General features: G+C 43.6%; 1 protein-coding gene across 1 annotated transcript in view; it reads left to right on the plus strand.

Moving 5' to 3' along the window:
- Positions 1-20,990, plus strand: part of NMT2 (N-myristoyltransferase 2) — a gene marked incomplete in the record, with an annotated part of 72,895 nt that overhangs the window by 19,630 nt on the left and 32,275 nt on the right. The window contains 1 exon segment of the mRNA XM_077490851.1: positions 17,658-17,793. Within this exon segment, the coding sequence (XP_077346977.1) occupies positions 17,658-17,793 (136 nt within the window).

Below are 20,990 nucleotides of genomic sequence, written 5' to 3' on the forward strand. Positions count from 1 at the left end.
GATGTGCGTTGCTGTCTTGTGTATAGTGTGTTGGGGTGCCATTCACAATGAATCCCACCACTATGCACCACACATTGAGCAAGTGTTATTACAAATGAATGGGCCCTAAATAGGTGTGGATTCAGACTGGTATTGGCGGTTTTTAAAACTCTCAGAAGTATCAGTTAGCAAAAGCATAACAGTGGATTCATGTGGGAGATCCGTGTTTGTGCGACTGAGCTACTGAAATTGCCTACAGTGATTCATAATTAATATCTAGCTACCGATTGACTGGTACATATTAGAAACATTTCATGTGTTGCAATTATGAGAGACAAACTATAAATGTTCGCACAATGCTCCAAACATATGCAATCAGTCGCTGCTTCATGCAACTACTGTGCAAGTGATTTCATACAGGAAAATAATTCCACACCCTTGTAATATTTATTTTGTGTGACCTGAAAACTGATCTATAATTATTATGAAACAAAACAAAGTAAAATGCTTCATGCAGCTTCGTGAATTGACACTTGGATGTTTTATTATTTATTTATTTATATATATACACTGTTGACTGCTAAACATCCTGTGCAAAGTTTTTTGTCTTTGTGTGCTTATCGCACCCGAATGGTGCAAACATTTAAACTACTTCCTGTTTTAAGATCTTACTTGCTCCAGCATTGTTACTCATGCTTCAGTTATGAATGGCTTAAAACTTGGGGACACACACACACACACACACACACACACACACACACACACACACACACACACACACACACACACACACACACACACACACACACACACACACACACACACACACACACACACACACACACACACACACACACACACACTGCCAAAAGTATTGGGACACCTGCCTTTTACACACACTTGAAATTGGTTGTAAAGGCAGAAGGTGTTTTTATCTTAATGCATTAACATAACAAAAAAAAACCTGTGTACAGCAGCCCTCCTCTGCCCCCCTAATACTTACCTGAGCCCCATCTCTGTCCAGCGATTGTACACAATTGTCTCGGCCATCTGAGACTCTCCCTCCCGATTGGCAGAGACACAGGGCCCTTTGTCTAAATGGACACAGAGCTGTGACTCGGGTGCCCCATAGAAAGCTGCTTGCTGTGGGGGCACTCATCAGGAGGGAGGGGCCAGGGGAGCCAGAGAGGGACCCAAGAAGAGGAGGATCGGGGCTACTCTGTGCAAAACAAACCACACAGAGGAGGTAAGTATAACATGTTTGTTATTTTTATAGAAACAAAAAAACAAGACTTTACAAGCACTTTAATGTCATCCGTCTTCTTCCGTAGGGTTTAATAATGAGTTGGCCTGCCCTTTGCTGCTATAACAGCTTCAACTCTTCTGGGAAGGCCGAGCCATAAGGGCCATCCACAAGGTTTAGGAGTGTCTATGAGAATGTTTGACCATTCTTCCAGAAGCGCATTCGTGAGGTCAGGCACTGATGTTGGACGAGAAGGCCTGGCTCGCAGTCTGCGCTCAAATTAATCCCCAAGGTGTTCTATCGAGTTGACGTCAGGACTCTGTGCAGGCCAGTCAAGTTCCTCCACCCCCAACTCACTCATCCATGTGTTTATGGACCTTGCTTTTGCGCTTCTGGCCCTTCGTCTTCATTGGGTGCCCAGATGGAAAGCTGCTTTTCCTGGGGGCACACTTGCAGGCTTGCGCCCAAGTCCTGCTGCTGCATCCACTGACAGACAGTGGGACTAGGCCTCTCTCCCCACTCCCGTGCCACTGGATTTGATTGACGACAGCAGGAGCCAGTGGCTCCTGCTGCTAGCAATCTGTTCAGTGAGGAGAGAGACAACAGCTGGGCTCATGCACATTGCTGGATCAGATTGGACCCAGACTACAGCACAGGTTTGTCACCTTAATGCATTAGGGTGAAAAACCTTGAGGCTTTACAACCACTTTTAACCACTTAAGGACCAAGCCTCTTTTTTTAGATGTGTTTACAAGTTAAAAACTTTTTTTTTTTGCTAGAAAATTACTTAGAACCCCCAAACATTATACATTTTTTTTTCTAATACCCTAGAGAATAAAATGGCAATCGTTACAATACTTTGTCATACCATATTTGCGCAGTGGTCTTACAAGTGCACTTTTTTTTTTTGGTGGAAAAAATACTTTTTTTTTTTTTAAATGAAAAAAAATAAGAAAGTTAGGCCAACTTTTTTTATATTGTGAAAGATAATGTTACGCAGCGTAAAATTGTGCCCGCTCATGAAATGGCGGCAAACTTTTACCCTTAAAAATCTCCATAGGTGAAGTTTTTTACAGGTTGCATGTTTTGAGTTACAGAGGAGGTCTAGGGCTAGAATTATTGCTCATGCTCTGCTGATCGCGGCAATAGCTCATGTGTGGTTTGAACACCGTTTTCATATGCGGGCGCTACTCATGTATGCGTTCGCTTCTTTTTTAAATGTCACTTTTATTTTTATTACAAGGAATGTAAACATCCCTTGTAATAGGAAAAAAAAAAAGCATGGCAGGACCTCTTAAATATGAGATCTGGGGTGAAAAAGACCTCAGATCTTTACACTAAAATGCAATAAAAAAAAAAAAAATATTAAGAGCTATGGGTGGAAGTGACGTTTTGACTTTGCTTCCGCCCTGCAATGTCATGGAGACGCGCGCGGGCCATCTTCCCCTCACTCATCTCCATGCCCAGCCACAGAGAGGACCGGAACGTCTCTGCTGCTGCTGACGGCTCTGGTAAGCGGCGGAGGGCACCAGAGCGCGGCAGGAGGCCCTCTCCCGCCGCCGATTAAAATTGATCATGCGGTGAATCTGCCGCAGAGACCACTTTTATCCTGTAGTGGACTGCCGGCTGAACATGAGGATACCGGAGTTATGGCAGCTAGCTGCTGCTATAACAGTGATATCTGTCCTCAAAAAAGGACGTATTTTGGCGTTTGGTGGTCTGGAAGTGGTCAAGGCCTTTTGCGTAGATTTTCCCAATTTGTGCCTCCACCATGATATCCCAAAGCCGTGACCAACACATCCCTTTAATCAGTTATTTGTAAATTTTACATAACTAAAAAATGATCTGGGGGTGACACCGTCACTTGCTCTTGTAATGGTTGTAGTGTGCTGGGGGAAATGTTCCGCCTGCAGTCCTTAGACATGTGCAAAGTTGTCATGTGATACAACTTTATAGCAGCCATGCTAAGTAAGGTTAATCTAGTCAAAAAGTAGGTGACCTTTTTTTGTCCCCGTACAATCGGTCCCCTTGCACCCTGCTTTGTCAGAATGGGCAAAGTGAGTGTGTCTCTTTAAGGCCTCATGTACACTGCTGGTAGACGGACGTTTAGGAGCAGTTGGGTGTTCCATCATATCAGTCCATGTACACAGGGTCCCCTTTATAGTCATTTCTAGGCAGTTGAGTTTAGAAGCATTTTTTGAAAACCAAAAAAAAAAGCGTTCAGAACGGATGTTCAGAGCCATTTTGAAACGCCAAATGCCTGTAACAGCTTGTAAACGCGGTAACTGGCATTTAGCTGTGCTTCCTTTACAGGCGTTTTTAATGGAGATCCAAACAAAAATAAACGGCTTTGTGTTGGTTCACACTGAGGCAGCGCGACTGCCTCATGCGACCTGCATCCGACTTCAGCGGCGGCTTTCAAAATGACTTCTGTGTAGAAGTCAATGCAAGTCGCCTCAAGTCGCCCCAAAAGTAGCACAGAAACCTTTTTTTAAGTCAGAGCGACTTGTGTCACTCCTATTAGAACAGTTCCATTGTACAGAATGGAGCGTGACTTGTCAGGTGGCGAAGTCGCCTGACAAGTTGCCCCAGTGTGAACCGAGCCGTAAGGGACTTTTTTATTTTAAACATCGGTTACTATCTATCAAGTTAGATCATTCAGGAGAGGTTTTGAAATGTCCCAATGTACGTTAATCTTAAAAGAGAATTCTACCTTTTGCAAAAAAAGGAAAATAAATGTACCTATTTTGCACACAGAAAAAAAAATGTGCATTTACTATTTTTATTTATTTATTGCATTTCAGCCTGCAAAGCATTGCACCCACAATCCGTAGATCACTGATGCAGTGCTGTGGTTCCTGCAGACTCTTGCTCCTGCTACAAAGATGGAGGAAATATCAATAGACTACAAGCGTAGTGACATCTTGTGCTCCATTGATAACCGCAGTCCCTTTGTTTGCCATGATGGTAGATGAGGCTTGTAGTTCTTTCCATTACCTGTTCCTGTGAATTGATGACACGGTTGTGCAGACGGTGCTACGCTCAGCCATGTTGATTTCAAATGCAACAAGAGAAGAACCCCAGGGTCCTTTAAGTGGGGATAAGGCCTGTGCATGCTTAACATTCTTCATGTTGTATCCTGAAACATGGTCAGAGAGGTAGAGTTTGCATTAATGTATACACTGAATTTGTATTACTATTTTTCTTTCTGATACTGTATGTTATTCCTCCATATGGGGTGATGGTTAGGTGGGACATACAAAAAGAAAAGCATGCATACATCACACCCTCGCCTGTGCTTGTGTTTGATGTAGAAGGTGGGGGTGGGGGGGTCCTCACTGCAGTTGTAAGATGCGTCATTCACTGTTGTGGCCTCAGTGCTGAGCACTCATGTGTGGGCTGCAGAATACACCGAGCATTTCTCTTACTGTCAGCCTCTCTCGCTGCCTCCTCACCCACAGGCTGCATTGTGCTGCTCTGAATTCCACCATTAGCCCCGGAGCTGGCCTGCTAATCCTTTGTGTTCTAGTGGGGTGGACAGAGCCTCCCATTCACCTTCCTAACCCATGCTCCAGGCTCTGTTTTTCTGCTTTTTCCTCCTGTATGGTTTGAAGAATACATAATAATAAATGCACCCAGGCTTGTAGTAAGTGTCACATTCATTATTTGATATGTAGCTGGAATATACTGAGCCTGTTGGCAGTACAGATTATATTCTTATATATATGACTGATGTACATCAGAAATGACATACAGCCTACTGTCGGTTATATTGGGATATCTCAGGAGTTCACTGGCCTCACACCTGTATATACGGGCGCTTCGTGGTTTACTGCTGACCTGTGTTTGTAAATCGTCATCAGGTGGATTGTGCGCAGCAACGTTAACTTTTATTTTTGGCAAAAAATTTTTTAAAATGTTGCTTTGCATTTCTGAAGACGCCAGAATGTCCTGTTGTTTGGTTTGTTTCAATTGCTTCTGGTTCTCTATACAGGTGTGTACAAGCTGGAAGGCAATAGGAATGTATGGTAAATGCATCTTTTAAAGGCTGCTCTCCGATCCGGTACTGACCTCTCCCAGGTGAAATGATACCCAGCATCCACTTTCCCTGTAGTCAGGGCATCATAGAAACTTCCTACGGGGCACATTATCATGGCGGCTCAGGTTGACTTTACTGCTCAATAGCAGTCCAGGAGTGAGGACTGACCAGTGCTGCCAGAGGACAAGGGGGAAGGACCTGTAATGTCACTGAATCAGTGCAGGAAAGGGGGGCCTTAAAACTGAGAATTGGGCTTTAATAGAGTTGACTTTTTTTTTTTTTTTTTTTTTTTTTTTTTTTGCTTAATGTTAATCACTATGGGCTGCTAGTGCCTACAAATCTTTTCTGTCCTCTCACAAGTGCACTCTTACAGTCAAGACACTGGCTCTATCTAGTGGCATTGGACCTGGAACTATGTAGGCACCATCAGATGGGAGGACAATTAGCCACAGCTTAAGGAACCTCTAGCCAACCCTGGAGGAACCCTGGTTGAGAATGGCTACTGTAGAGGGTAGAATTGAAGATCGGGTTAGTATTGAGACTTGGGACTCGGCTGATCACAGAACAGGGTAAAGAGCCAATCGCAGCCGGCCCTTTACCATGTGATCAGCTGTTGGCCAATGACAGCTGATCACAGAAATAAACAGCGTGAAAAAAAAAAGCCGATTAATAGCTGCTGTTAGGGGGACATCGGTCCCCTAAGTGCCTACCAGTGCTGCTAATCAGTGCCATCTATCAGTACTGGTAGTCAGTGCCACCTATCAGTGCCTCATCATTGCGGCCCACCAGTAACTCCTATCTGTTCCTCCCATCTGTGTCACCTCATCAGTGAAGGAGAAAAGTTACCTGTTTGCAAAATACAAAATCTGAAGAAAAAAAATGTTTTTTTTTTTTTTTGTTTAGCACAGTTGGGTACAGTGTTGCATGACTACGTAATTGTCATTCAAATTGTGAGAGCGCTGAATATTGACCTGGTCATGAAGGGCATATAAGTGCCCAGTAAGCAAATGGTTAAAAATGTTTACGTTCTATTTTCTCTTTTTTGGGAACTATAAGAGAGAAACCTTTTACTTTTCTTTCAGAATCAACATTTTCTATGGGACACTATACTACAGAATACTCCTACAAATGCCATTGATTGCAACCAAGATTTGTTCATTTGCATGCAGTTTTTTTCCTATAGAATTCATTCAAGACCATGTTGCAAAAATGAATATACCCCAATGAAAGTCTTAGGCCCGGTTCACACTGTGACATACACTCCCACTTTGGAAGTAAATGTCGCATGAAGAACTTTGGTATGCGATTTGTGCTCTGAGGATCTTGAGGGGAAACCCCACGTGTTTGTGTTTGTGTGTGTGTATATGTATGTGTGTATATATGTATATGTGTATATATGTATGTATGTATGTGTGTATATATATATATATATATATATATACACCCCCCACCCCAAAGGGCTTCTTCCCAACAACCATGGGCATTGGCTGTGGGGGATCTGCAGGCATGGGGCTTATGGAAATCTGGAAGCCCCTTTATTAAATGGGGGGGTGGGCCTGGATCCCAGCCCCCCACCCTATGTGAATGAATAGGAGGTACATTGTACTCCTACTCATTCACCCAAAAAAAAGTGTAAAAAATAAATAAAACCAGTACCCAAGTCCTTTTATTAAAGTAGCTACAATGTGTCTTCTCCCTCCGGTTCTTCTCTCTCCCTCCACTGTCTTTTTTTTTTTCTCTACCAGTTCTATCTCCAGTTTTTCTCCCTACACTAGCTCCCTCTGTTTTAGCTCCTGCGTGTGCCATTACTTAGCCACGCCCCGTGGCTTTATATTTCTTTCATAGGGTTCCCATATATCCTATCTTCAATATATTAGCGCTGCAGATCTTTACAAGTTTTTACACACACATCTGTTTGTCGGCAAGGTGCTGGCTGCTTCCTTTTCTCATTGGGACATAAGTGCGGTTCTCTGTACTTCATATACCAACTTGTCCGTTCCATGCCTAGAAGACTCGGTGGTGTCCTTACAAATCATGGATCTCGTATACTAGAGGTAGTAGTTTTTGTTGTGCGGTGTATTCAATTTTGCATCAACAAATTTTGAGTAAAAATGAAGACTTTGTAATCTAAGTTATATTAACCAGTTCCTGACCGGCGCGCGCCGATGTACGTCGGCAGAATGGCACAGGCAGGCATATTGGGGTACAGGTACGTCCAATCTTCAATGCCGCCCTGCCATCGCGCTCGCGTGCCAGTTGAGACCCCCGCGAGTCCGGTCGCGGGTACCGCGGACTCAATCGCCGCGGGCATACCCACGATCGTCTCACGGGACGGCTGAATGGAGGAAATGCCGTGTAAACAGCATTTCCCCATTCTGCCTAGCAACTAGTGACGCTGATCTCTGCTCCATGTGATTGGAGCAGAGATCAGTGTTCACTAAATGAAAGCCCAACCCCCCCCACAGTTAGTAACACACCCCTAGGAACACTTAACCCCTACACTGCTACCCCCTAGTTAACCCCTTCACTGCCAGTGTCATTTACACAGGAATCACTGCATTTATATAGCAGTGATTACTGTATAAATGACAATGGTCCCAATAATGTTCGATGTGTCCGCCGCAATGTTGCAGGCACAATAAAAATCGCTGATCGCCGACATTACTAGTAAAAAAAAAATAATAAAAAATTAATAAAAATGCCATAAAACTAGCCCTATTTTGTAAACGCTATAACTTTTGCGCAAAGCAATCAATAATCACTTATTGCGTTTATTTTTTTTATTTTTACCAAAAATATGTAGAAGAATATGTATCGGCCTAAACTGAGGGAAATTTTTTTTTTATATATATATATATATATTTTTGGGGGATATTTATTATGACAAAAAGTAAAAAATAATGCGTTTTTTTTTTCAAAATTGTCGCTCTATTTTTGTTTATAGCGCAAAAAATAAAAACCGCAGGGGTGATCAAATACCACCAAAAGAAAGCTCTATTTGTGCGAAAAAAAGGACGTCAATTTTGTTTGGGAGCCACGTCGCACGACCGCGTAATTGTCAGTTAAAGCGACGCAGTGCCGAATTGCAAAAAGTGGTCTGGTCTTTGACCAGCAAAATGGTCTGGTCTGTAAGTGGTTAATAACCCTACTTTCATGTAATGAGCCAAACAAATGTAAAATAAAACTCTCAGATTTTGTCAAAATTTGGGAAATTGCACTTGTGTTTAGTTAGATTTTGATTGAGATCTTATTTTTTGGGGGGGGAAAAAATATTATTTATATATATATATATATATATATATATATATATATATATATATATATATATATATATATAAATAAATAAATTTGAAAGCAAATACATTTTGTAGAGGTGTTGCAGGGTGTGTCTTGCTTATGTACAGTTCTATTGGTTTATTATCAGAGGTGGATGTGACGGTAGCTACCCCTTGGGAATATCACTGACATACTCCTTACTTTCTTTGCATTTATATGGGGAACACAGAGAGATCTGTACTGTTCCTGCAGTCCCGGGAATACTCTCACTCATTCAAGGCTAACATATTGGAAAAAGCTCTTCAAGGTTTTACTGTTGATCTGCCAGGTACATTTGTGTTGGTATTTAGCAGCGTCCAAACTGTACAAATGTATGATTTGAATGTTGGTTTATCACAGGCTGTCTGGTCTTTTTTGTTTCCTATGGATATGTGTAAAGAAGGCCTCTTTCACACGGACTGTCCATTAAGGTCCGCCTGTCCGTTTTTTGTTTTTTAGGCAGACCTGAACAGACGTTCCATAGACCTCTATGGAGCGTCGGATGTCAGCGGTGACACGTCCGCTGACATCCAACCCACTCCGATCCCAAAAAGTGTGACGGGGGGGGAAAAAACCTACTTTTCCATCGGTCATCGGATCAGATGACGACGGACTCAGAGGGGAGAACGGCGCCCTGACAGGTCCGTCCCTGTACAGAGTGTCATCTTCCTGCTCAGCGGGGATTGACGGAGCGATTCCCCCGCTGACCAGAGCGGGCTCCGTACATGGACACGTCCGTGTGAAGGAGCCCAAACTCTACGTTCCTAAAGTGATATAAAGGCGTAACTATCGGCAAAACTTTTTTTTTTTTTTTCTTTCATTTTGGATAGCGTGAGGGGGTGGGGTTATATATATTTTTTTTGTTGCCCTCTTTGTCCCATTTCAGAGACTTCACTTCCTGTCTCATAGCCAAAAAAGATGGTGGAAGGAAATCCCTCCAAAGTGAGGGAATCCTGGGTTATCACCAGAACTTGTGTCCACATTGAAGGTTTCCCCTCCATTTCTTTTCTGGTGTCAGCCCAAAATATGGGATATTTTTTTACTTTCACTTTTGATGATAAATGTAACGGGTTTTTACCTCAAGACCTCTTTCACACTGAGGCAGTTTGCAGGCATTATAGCGTGTGGCGGTGCGCTTGCGGTATGTTCGGAAAAGTCCTGCAAGCAGCATCTTTGGGGCGGTTTGTGAGCTCCCTGTCTGAAAAGCGCTTTGGAAACGCTGTAACACGGGCACTTTTAGCCCCTTTGGCCGCTAGCAGGGGTTAAAAGCGCCCCACTAGCAGCCAAAACACGGCGATAAAACGAGCTGCGCTTTAGTGCTGATGCTCGGGCGGCCCCAGTGTGAAAGTAGCCATAGTGACACTTTAAACTCTATTTTTCTTTTTTCTGATCTGCAGCAGAGGTTCACACTTGCCTTGTATGCTGCTTTCTTTTCCTCCTCCTCTGTCCAGCCCAATTATCCCTGCTCCCCTTTCCTGTTGTCGGGTGTCTCTTGGCCCTAATGGGGGTCCTACGGAGCCCACCTGTCTGTGCACATTTTTTGTGTTAATAATACAGCCCGACAAAGACGCTGCCTACTCTGATATGCAAGAGGAAAACGGACTGAAGACGCACCTTTTGCTTATTCTCCAAGGTGGAGCGATTGACAGTAGCTCACAACACAGCATCCTTTATATCGGAGGGGGGGGGATTTTTAAAAAAAACATTTCTGAATAGGCACGTGTGCACAATGGAGCAGTGAATCGTGGGACATATAGTCCTGGTGAGTGTTGGTAGTAGACTAGTGATGACGATCTGAGTGTGTGCATACCGACCACAACTTCATACGTCTTTAAATGGACTGTGCTATATTGTTGCAGTGTCCAGTTTGGTCTAGGACAGGGCTTGCCAAATTTGCTTTAAATCTAGGAGCCAGTTTTTAGTGGCGATATGTAACGTGTATCGCAATTAACTCCTTAATGGGGGGGGGGGGCTTTAAAATGTATATTATTTTTTATTTTTTTTATGTGCTTGGATGTAACTTGAATTTTTACAATTAAAAACAATAGTTTTTTACTTAGAGGAACTGCAGTCTGCAATAAAAACATCTTTGCCATTCTGAAGTTTCCCTCCAACCACTTTGCTTTTATTTATTTTTTTATTGTGATTCTGTACATGCCAAATATGCTGCAGAAATCTCCCTCCGCTGAATCTGGCTGCAACCATTTTAACTGTGGGCAGCTGAAGCTGCTGCCTGTTCACTTTCTGGATTTACACAGACAGAGGCACACCTTCAGCTCTGCAGCTCTCATTGGCCCTCTTATGACTCACTCCCGCCTCCCTTCCTGGCAATCTTTCACAAGCGTGAGAGAGATCTGTGTATGATGTCATAAGCCTAGGCTTTTTACCCAACAAGAAACAGGATGTGGGCTGTACAAGTTAGTGGCAGAACAAAAATGTTTTACTATCCAAAGTTAAAACAACAAGGGCAGAAGATACTGTATAATAGATGGAAAAATGAAAGTTCCACTTTTTTTTTTTTTTTTTTTCTTTTCTCCCCATGTGATTCTTGTTTTGAGGACAGTTTCTCTTTAATGAGACAGGCAGGTCTAAAATACCCTGCATGTCTCCCGTGTGCACCACTGAATGCTGGCCAGGGAAACCATCAACGGGGACCCGGAAGTGATTTTCATACACTCTTCCGGGTCAGGCACAAGATGGGGAGGAGAGCGGACATGTGTCCACTCTCCTCCCTCCCTTCTACCCTGCCGCGCCCGATATGTCAGTCCTGGGCCTGCAGATAGGCAAACGGAGCCCGGAATACATAGCGGGGGGGGGGGAAGGGGGCTTTATCCACGTGTGTGGAAGCAATCGGGCTGCTTCCACCTGACAAATGAGCTCTGCTGCTTAAACCAGCCACCAGGAAGAAGCACCTACGAGGGCTACCAATTTCAATACAAAATGTATAATTTTATTAGACATGTACAATTCAAGAAGCATTGGCAAGGGTGAGGAACCCCTCCTTATGAATATCAAAAACTGGGAAAACATCCCATCAACCTCACCTGGGCATGCCTAACGCTCCCCCCTTCCTCCCGCACGCTCAAATAAACCCACCCCACTCTGGTCACTAAGGATGAGCTTCGGCGTGTTCGCACATGCCACGTGCAGAGCCCGCCAGGAAGTTGGCGCTGTGCTAATCACAGGCAGTGAAACATTTTCCCCAATGTGCGGATGCAGAGATCAGGAAATGTCTCTCTGCCTGTGATTAGCGCTGCGCCGTGCTGACTTCCTGGCGGGCTCTGCACGTGGAGTGTGCGAACACGCCGGAGCTCATCCCTACTGGTCACTGTGAAGCAGTTCCACTTTGCCTGAAGCTTCCCCCCCCTGTGATCCACTATAGTAAAAACCTGGGCTCCCCCTTGAATGGTTGGATGGTGTAGTTGGTGTCAGTGATCTATGTGTGATCTAATAGTGACTGATTGGCTGAGAGCCTATGATTGTTGTCCCCTTTTGTGTGGCTGCCTATGTAGTCCATTGTATGCAACTCATTCTGTTATGTATCAATATTATGCCACAAAGGAGCATTGATAAAGCTACAATGTAGCAGCGGCATGTTCCAAAGGTGGTATTAGCAGGACTGGGAACTAATGTGTGTGGTGAGTGAAAATAAAAAGCATAAAATGTGGCCACGTGAACATGTAACAATGCAAATTGCACATACAGCTCCTGATATCTCCAGTCAGGTCACGTTTTCTATGTACTATTAGCTGCTGTCTACATAAGGCCCCTTTCACACGGGGCTGTCCGTGTTTAGCATCCTCTTGCTCAGTGGGGATCGCTCTGTTGATCCCCGCTGAGCCGACGGATGACAAGTCTGTATCTGCGCTCTGTGCAGGGATGGACCTGTCAGAGTCCGTTCTCCCCTATGGGGGTTCGGATGATTCTGGACCGCCTGTCCGATTTCATCCGATCCAATCTGCCAGACGGATGGAAAATAGGGTTTCCATCTGTCTGGATTTTGCGGATCGGATGTCAGCGGACATGTCACCGCTCACATCCGTCGCTCCATAGAGCTGTTTGGAGCGACCATTCAGATCCGTCTAAAAAACTGACAGGCGGATCTGAACATTCCGCACATGTGAAAGGGGCCTTACACTTAACAGCTGATTGTCCTCTGCTGGGAGATGGTCCTCCTGAGAGATCTATAATCAACCGGCCATCTTGTGTATGTGTGTCATATATGGTGCAATGTTGATAACTTGACAATTCAAGTAATTGATAACTTGGATAGTGACTTTCACTCAAAGTAAATCAACACACCATGTTAGCACAATGGTCTGAATCATATCTTCTCTCTCAATTGGCTTCTACTTCATCCTCTTGGGTCCAACCTGCTTTGCAATTTTAGCCCTGAAAGACACTCGAATGACAATCGGATGGGAACGGACATGTAGTCCATTTTTATCCGGCCGCCCCATAGAGGAGATCGGGCTTTGTCTGTGTCTGTTCTGCATAGCGGAGCGGATCTGTCATCAGCCTGCTCAGCAGAGAGATCCCCGCTGAGCAGGCAAATTTTGCTTTGACAAATCCGCTCCATCTGAAAGGGACCTTAAAGAGTAAGTTCACCTTACAGAAAACTCTGTAAGGTGAACTTACACAGGTCCCCCTCCTCGCCCTCCGGTCCCGCTGACCTGGACCATGACAGTCTCCAGTTCTAAGCCCCTGGTATATCCGCACCAGGTGTCCAGGGCTTAGACATCCCCTGAGCTGAATGTCCAAAATGTCCCTCGTCAGGAGGGACGTTTTGGAGCATTCTAATTGGTCAGCGCCATCACATGGGTGGCGCTGACCAATCGGCAGCCGTATAGCTCCTCCTGTCTGCTATGGAGAAGACACGTGGCTGCAGAGAGGATTTCTAGACTCTGGACTGGTGTACACCGGGGCTTAGAACCCAGAGATTGTGGTGGTCCAGGTCAACAGGACGTCATGTGTTGAATAGTTTTATATGTATTCTTTCATTTATCAGCATACGTAGTCTCGTTCTTATAACTTTTTTTCCAGACGAAAACTGTACTGATTAAACGAGAATCGGACAATGTGTTCACATCCGCCAAAAATGTTATAGTCTGCACATCCAGCTTTTGTCGGCCGAAAAAACAGAATCAGCTGTCGGAAGCACCGTACTAACGATCTGGAAATCGGTAGATCATTTGTCGGACAGAATTTTACTTCTGATTTTTTTTTTTTTAATGGTGTGTACAGCGCCTTTAGCGTTGTAGTGTACCAGTCTACCTCACTCACTTGTGACACTAATCACATGATCTTGAGAACCTGCACTAGTTATTATAGAGTTCCAAAAATCCCTGCAGGCTGCTTGCTTTCTCCCATCATCATGTCATTACAAAGTCGTGGCATTACTTTATCACGGCCACCAGATTCTCATACCTGGTTTAAAAGTGCAGTCAATGCTTCTCTGTGTTCTAAAGTACACATCCCCCCCCGCTCCTAGTGCCTAGTAAAGTAGTGGAGGAGGAGCAAAAGAACCTTAAAGCGGGATTCCATTGACCGATCCGTTTTTTTTTCCCTGGGTCATTGAACTACTTTAGTAATGCACATAGAGTACTCACTTGCTGTGTTAAATCTTTCCCCTGCTTTCCAATTTCGTCAGCAATATGATGTTATATAAATGTATCCTGGCGGTTTTCATTTTGCTTGTGGGCATTTGAAGCCCACAATCATTTATTTCCGGGAGTGAATGCTGTGCTCCCAGGATTCCCTGCTCGATCCTGCGCATGCTTATTGTATAACACGGAGCAGCGCTGTAAAATTACGGGTTGCCATCACAACGGCCGGGGTCGTCGGAAGTTCTCGCCACGTTGTGATGGCAACCAAACATACAAACGAGCTCTCACGAGATTTCGGCCGGACAATGATCCGCACAGAATCTTGGGAAGACTCAGAAGAAGCTCCCAGGGTACTTAGTGGAGCAGAGGAAAGGCGAAAAACACGCCTACTCCCACGGGAGGAGAGACCGGAAGTACACCTAATAATTAAAATAAAAAGGTAATTACGGCGAGATTAATTTTTTAAAGGGGCATTTGAGCATCAATGAAATAAATGAATGGGCTCAGATTGACTGAAATATTTGGGTACAATACCACTTTAAGGCCCCTTTCCCACGGGCTCTCCGATCAGGTCTGCCTGTATGTTTTTCAGGCGGACCTGTTTGGAATGCTCCATTCACCCCTGCTGCTATTCGATCCTGTCCATGAAATAAAGACAGATGGTGGTTCTATTTTCCATCTGTCTGGCGGAGCGGATGGGATTGGATAAGGATGGACAGGCGGTCCGTTTTTATCCAATCTGCACCTAGAGGAGAGACTCTGACAGGTCCGTCTCTGCACAGTGAGAGAAGATGGATCTGCCTGCTCAGCGGGAATCAACAGAAAGATCCCTGCCGAGTCCATCATCAACCGGATCCGCCCAGTGTGAAAGGGGCCTAAGTGTATACCACAGTCAATTGGTGTTGGTTAATGCAAACTGTTTGCTTGTTGCGTGTGGGCAAAGGCCAGGTTAGCTTTGTAGCACCCACTGATAAGATGACCATGGTTCAATGCATGTGGAATGGGCGATGTTCTGTGGGATCCTGACACCGTCTAGAAGGAGATGGTGATCAGACAGGTTAGTAGTCTTTGGCCCTTTGTTACGGTCTCCCTCTGAGATGAGCATGAAGTAATGTAGCAGAGTGGGCACAATTTATTTTTGCACACCGGTCATGGGCTTTCCTTTTTATTTTTTTTGGGTTGAGTGTACTGGGCTAATTTATTGGCCTGATTCACTCTCCTTTTTATTAATTTGGGCACACCTGTGGCAGGTAAGTTCTGCCCAATGGTGTACAAGGGCCCCGGCCAGGTGTCTCGGGGCCTCAGTATATAAAGGGGCCTTGGCTGGTGGTCAGCCTTTTGTCTGGACAGTTGGAACAAGAGGAGCTACCCACCCACTCCATCCCTTCGTGAGCACTTTGTGGTCCGTCACCTTTGTATCAAAGGGGGACTTTATTATATATTTATAGTTTATGTTTTGCTTGAGTTGTTATGGCTAAGCATTATCTGTTTGTTATATGAGAATATAATGGATTTATTTTGTTTGGTCAAATGATCTGAATGTTGAAACCAGTAAAAGTGCCGTGGCCAGTATACGCCAATTCCTGTATACTGTGTTTTCTTTCGTTTTAAATATGGTAGTTATTGGTATTTTTTGGGGTCTTTTGTGCGGAGTGCAATCCCAGAATACTCAGAGAAGCAGAACTTTCATGTTTATGGAAGAGCCAGCCCAGTCATATTAACGAGGACGGGCCAATCGTCCAATCACCACTTCCTATCCAGCTTTTCTGTCTATCCATTCCCTTAAATCACAGGAGCCTTTCCACTGACACCCTTTAAAAGTGGAAGAGTCTGGTATGGCTATGTATGATCTCTGCATTCATGTATTCGGATATTTGCATTGAATTCAGAGATCTGTGACCTTTTTATATCTCTGGCAGCCTGCGACATTTATATGGTCACTGAACTCCGCTGTGAAATCTAATATTCTCCTCATTTACAGCGGGGGTTACATTATCCCATATATAATGAAATTGCTGGTAATTGGAGCCACCTGCAGATTAGCATTTGACTCGGGTCTTCCGGTGATCAGCAATTCCTCCTCTTTTTTTGTTCTCCGCACACGCCATGTTTTTTTGGGAACACCGAAGATCTGATGCAGCAATGTACAGGAGTTCATTTTACACCTGTATGTATCAAGTTTTTTATTTTTTTTTCCTGTTGAAAATAATTTGAAAATTTTGTATTTGGGTTCCATACAAATTTACCTCCTAGTTAAAGTGGTTGTAAACCTCAGACATGAAATATGAACAAAGCATATCCCTCTGTAGTGTGTATTTGTCTCAATCCAGAGCACTAAGTGTCATTTCTGTTTGCTGCTTTCTTCCTCTATCAGCATGAGTCACTTCTCACATGTTTTCCTGACACAGCGAGAAAAAAGGTGACAGGCGAGGGATCCCCAGTAGATTAACAACCTCGGCTCTGTTCCTGTGCGGGGGAAGGGAGGGGGGGTGTATCCCTTCCAATCAGCTCTCAGAGCTCTCTTCAGTTCTCAGTCTCATTTTTTTCTTCAGAACTCTCTGACAAGCTTATAAATTCAGCACTTTGAGCGGCTGTAGAGGACAGCGGATAAATGGCTACAACTTATCTAGGGGGATGTATTCCATCTCTGTTTACAACCACTTTACGGGACAGGCTTATGACACTGGAGTGCAACTTTGACCCAACTTTAGATGGGTCAGACTTGGATGTGAATTGTCCCTCTGTTGCATGTAAAGCATTCAGGTACGACTTTCATGCAATTTTTGAGGGTTAACATTGAAGCCTTCAAGTTGCATGAAAGTCAGACCAAAGTAGTGCATGAACTATGAAGTTGCTTCGCCTCTAAAGTCGCACATATATGAATGGTTCTAATTGGAAAACATAGGGTATGACTTGTCATGTGACTTTGATGTCCAAAGTCGCATAACAAGTTTTAAAAGTGTGACTGGGGGTGTAAGCTGCACATGTCACGTTTGCATTTTTAGAAGCGTTTAAAAAAAAAAAAAAAAAAAATATATATATATATATATATATATATATATATATATATATATATATATATATATATATATATATATATATATATATATATATATATATATATAATTTTTTTTTTTTAAATAACCAAAACTGAAAAACACATGTAAATGAAACGCGGCTAAGAGTTACCTCATTTACAAGCTGTTACAGGCATTTGCCGTTTCAAATGCCTAGAAACTACTATAAATGACCCTGTGTACATGTACTGATAAGATAACATAGAGGAGAGTTCAGGGACAGCTGAAAAAAAGCCTGTTCTTTAATTACTCCGGCATTCTTTTCAATTTAACTGTAAAAGAGGGTGCGATTCACGTTTTGATGAGCACACGGTCCCATTACTTTCTCTGCTGTTTTTTTTTTTTTTTTCTGTTGTTTATGTCGGAGTTGTTTTCTGATCCTTGTTTTCTCTTTACAGGAGCCCAGCGGGGGATCTTGGAGCTAAAAAGAAAAAGAAGAAACAGAAGAGGAAAAAGGAAAAGCCCAATTCTGGGGGGGCCAAGTCTGACTCTGCGTCTGATTCTCAAGAAATCAGATCACAACAGCCTGCAAAAGTCAGTCATCTCTAAGTTTTGATCTTTAATAGGAAATACTACATCATATCAGTTGTCCAAAAGTGTCAGAATGTATGTGTTTTTTTTTTTTTTGTTTTTTTTTTTTTACAGATCTACAACCAAAAACATTAATGTATTTTATTGTGATTTTATGTGATAGACCAACACAAAGTGGCACATAATTGTGAAGTGGAAGGAAAACGATAAATGGTTTTCAGAATGTTTTAAAAATATGTGAAGTATGGCGTGCATTTGTATTTAGCCCCTTTTATTTTGATATTTGATACCCCTTACTAAATTCTAGTGGAACCAATTGCCTTCAAAACTCAACTAATTAGTAAATAGAGTCCGCCTGTGTTTAATTTGATCGCAGTATAAATACAGCTGCTCTGTGAAGACCTCAGAGGTTTGTTAAAGAATCTGAACAAACAACATAATGAAGGCCAAGGAACATGCCAGACAGGTCAGGCATAAAGTTGTGGAGAAGTTTAAAGCAGGGTTCGGTTATAAAAAAAAAAAATACATCCCAAGCTTTGAACATCTCATGGAGCCCTGTTCAATCCATCATCTGAAAATGGAAAGCGTATGGCACAACTGCAAATCTACCAAGACATGGCTGTCCACCTAAACTGACAGGCCGGGCAAGGAGAGCATTAAAGTGGTTGTAAACCCTTAGGCTCGGTTCACACAGGGGCGGCACGACTTGCAGCGCGACTCAGACGCGACCTGCACACGACTTCAACGGCGACTTGCAAAACGACTTCTGTATAGAAGTCAATGCAAGTCACCTGAAGTTGCGCCAAAAATAGTACAGGAACCTTTTTTCTAAGTCGAAGCGACTTGAGTCGCTCCTATTAGAACGGTTCCATAGAACGGAACGCGACTTGTCAGGCGGCTAAATCACCTGACAAGTTGCTCCTGTGTGAACCGGCACTGACAATCCACTTTTTGCTACAGGTAAGCCTATAATAAGGCTTACTTGTTGCTACCCTGGATATCTCCTAAACCTGCACGGTTTAGGAGATATCTCCTGTATGTGCCGACGCCATCGGCACTGAAGCAACGGCACGTACATGTTCAGTGAGTGTGCTGTTACTGGCGGCTTCACACGCATGCTCAGGAGTGACATCATCGCAACTCCGGCCAATCGTGGAGCTGGAGTCTGCGATGCCCGGATGTAACCCGGGAGAGATGTAGCCGGCTGGTGCTGAGGGACTTCGATCTCAGGTTAGTATTACATAATGAGCTAGTATGCTATGCATACTAGCTAATTATGCCTTTGTCTTTCAGGTCTTTTTTTTTTCTTCTATGTGGGTTTACAACCACTTTAATCAGAGAAGCAGCCAAGAGGCCCATGGTAACTCTGGAGGAGATCCACAGCTCAGGTGGGAGAATCTGTCCACAGGACAACTATTAGTTGTGCACTTCACAAATCTGGCCTTTATGGAAGAGTGCCAAGAAGAAAGACATTATTTAAAGAAAGCCGTAAGAAATCCCATTTGCAGTTTGTGAGAAGCCACATGGGGGACGTGGAAGAAGGTGCTCTGGTCAGATGAGACCAAAATTAAAAGTTTTGACCTAAAAGCAAAATTCTGTGTGTGGTGGAAAACTAACATTGCACGTCACCCTGAACACACCGTCCCCACCGTGAAACGTTGTGGCAGCATCATGATGTGGGGATGCTTTTCTTCAGCTGGTCAGAGTTGATGGGAAGATGGATGGAGCCAAATACAGGGCAAGCTTAGAGGAAAACCTGTTAGAGTCTGCAAAAGACTTGAGACTGGGCTGGAGGTTCACCTTTCAGTGGGACAACCCTAAACATACAGCCAGAGTTACAATAAAATGGTTTAGATCAAAGCATATTCATGTGTTAGAATGGCCCAAAGTCCAGACCTAAATCCAATTGATAATCTGTGGCAAGATGTGAAAATTGTTGTTCAGACACCCTTTATCCAATCTGACAGAGCAAAGGCTATTTTGCAAAGAAAAATGGGCAAACATTTCACAGTCTAAATGTGCAAAACTGGTAGAGACATCCTCAAAAAGAACTGCAACTGTAATTGCAGTGAAAGGGGGTTCTACAAAGTATTGACACTTTTCACATATTTATTTGTAAAACGATTTGAAAACCATTTATCATTTTCCTTCCAAGTCACAATTATGTGCCACTATGTGTTTGGGGGATCTCGCTGCAAGTCGGGTTCCCAGAATTGGGGACAGGTACCTGTCAAAAACCTGGTATGCCCCCCCCCCCCCCCGCGCCACCGAAAGGTACCAAATGGTGGGAGGAAGCAGATAAGCAGAGCTTCCCCTTTTGGGTAGAACTCCACTTTAAGGGATATAAATTTACCGCCCATGTGTTTACAGGGGGCAAGAGAGGTTTCATCTCTGTGTATCACTTCACTGGGTATATGTTGGGGTTTACAACCACTTTAAGTTGCTTTTTATCTTCATTTGGCGCTTTTTATACTTTTTCTTTGTAGTGGATGACTTTTTGAAAGTTTTCTAATTGATAGATCCAGTATAGTACAGTATTTTTACGAAAACAATGCTTTGTTTCTCAGTGTCTAGTGGAATGCATGGTACTATCTTTTGGCCAACTTCAGCATCCTTTGTGTTGGCGTTACATAGGATATACACATACATGCATAGATTCTACAAACTCTGTTATATCTTATAAAATACAGAGATGTTATAATTATAGATAAAAGTTGCTGGTGTGTCTCCGAGCAGTCGCTCTGTGATGCAGAACATGTTTTCTCCAGTGAAAGCCAGAAAAGTGTTGTGTACATTTGCTTTGAATTATTTATTTTCAGCTGATGCTAGCAGCTGCTTTACACGGGGTCACCGGGGACAAGTGAAGTAAACATTGTGCTAGTAAAGAGAACCTGTTGCCTGTATTCTTCTCAGACCGCTCCGTGTATGATGTATAGACGCACCCTGTTCATTGGTGTCTGGCTGGACAGTAAATTGAATGATGCCTGAGCATGAGTGCTCAACCTGTGGCCCTCCAGCTGTTGCGGAACTACAAGTCCCATCATGCCTCTGCCTGTTTGTAACTGTCAGTCTTGCAATGCCTCATGGGATTTGTAGTTCCGCAACAGCTGGAGGGGTCACAGGTTGAGCACCCATGCCTTAGGGTGTAGGCTATTGCATGCATGGCGCACACACTTTCATTTTTAGATCTGTGTTTCAGA

Source organism: Lithobates pipiens, unplaced genomic scaffold (genome assembly GCF_037356315.1).
Source record: "Lithobates pipiens isolate NorthernLeopardFrog02 unplaced genomic scaffold, aLitPip1_a1.2 Scaffold_19, whole genome shotgun sequence".
Classification (NCBI taxonomy): domain Eukaryota; kingdom Metazoa; phylum Chordata; class Amphibia; order Anura; family Ranidae; genus Lithobates; species Lithobates pipiens.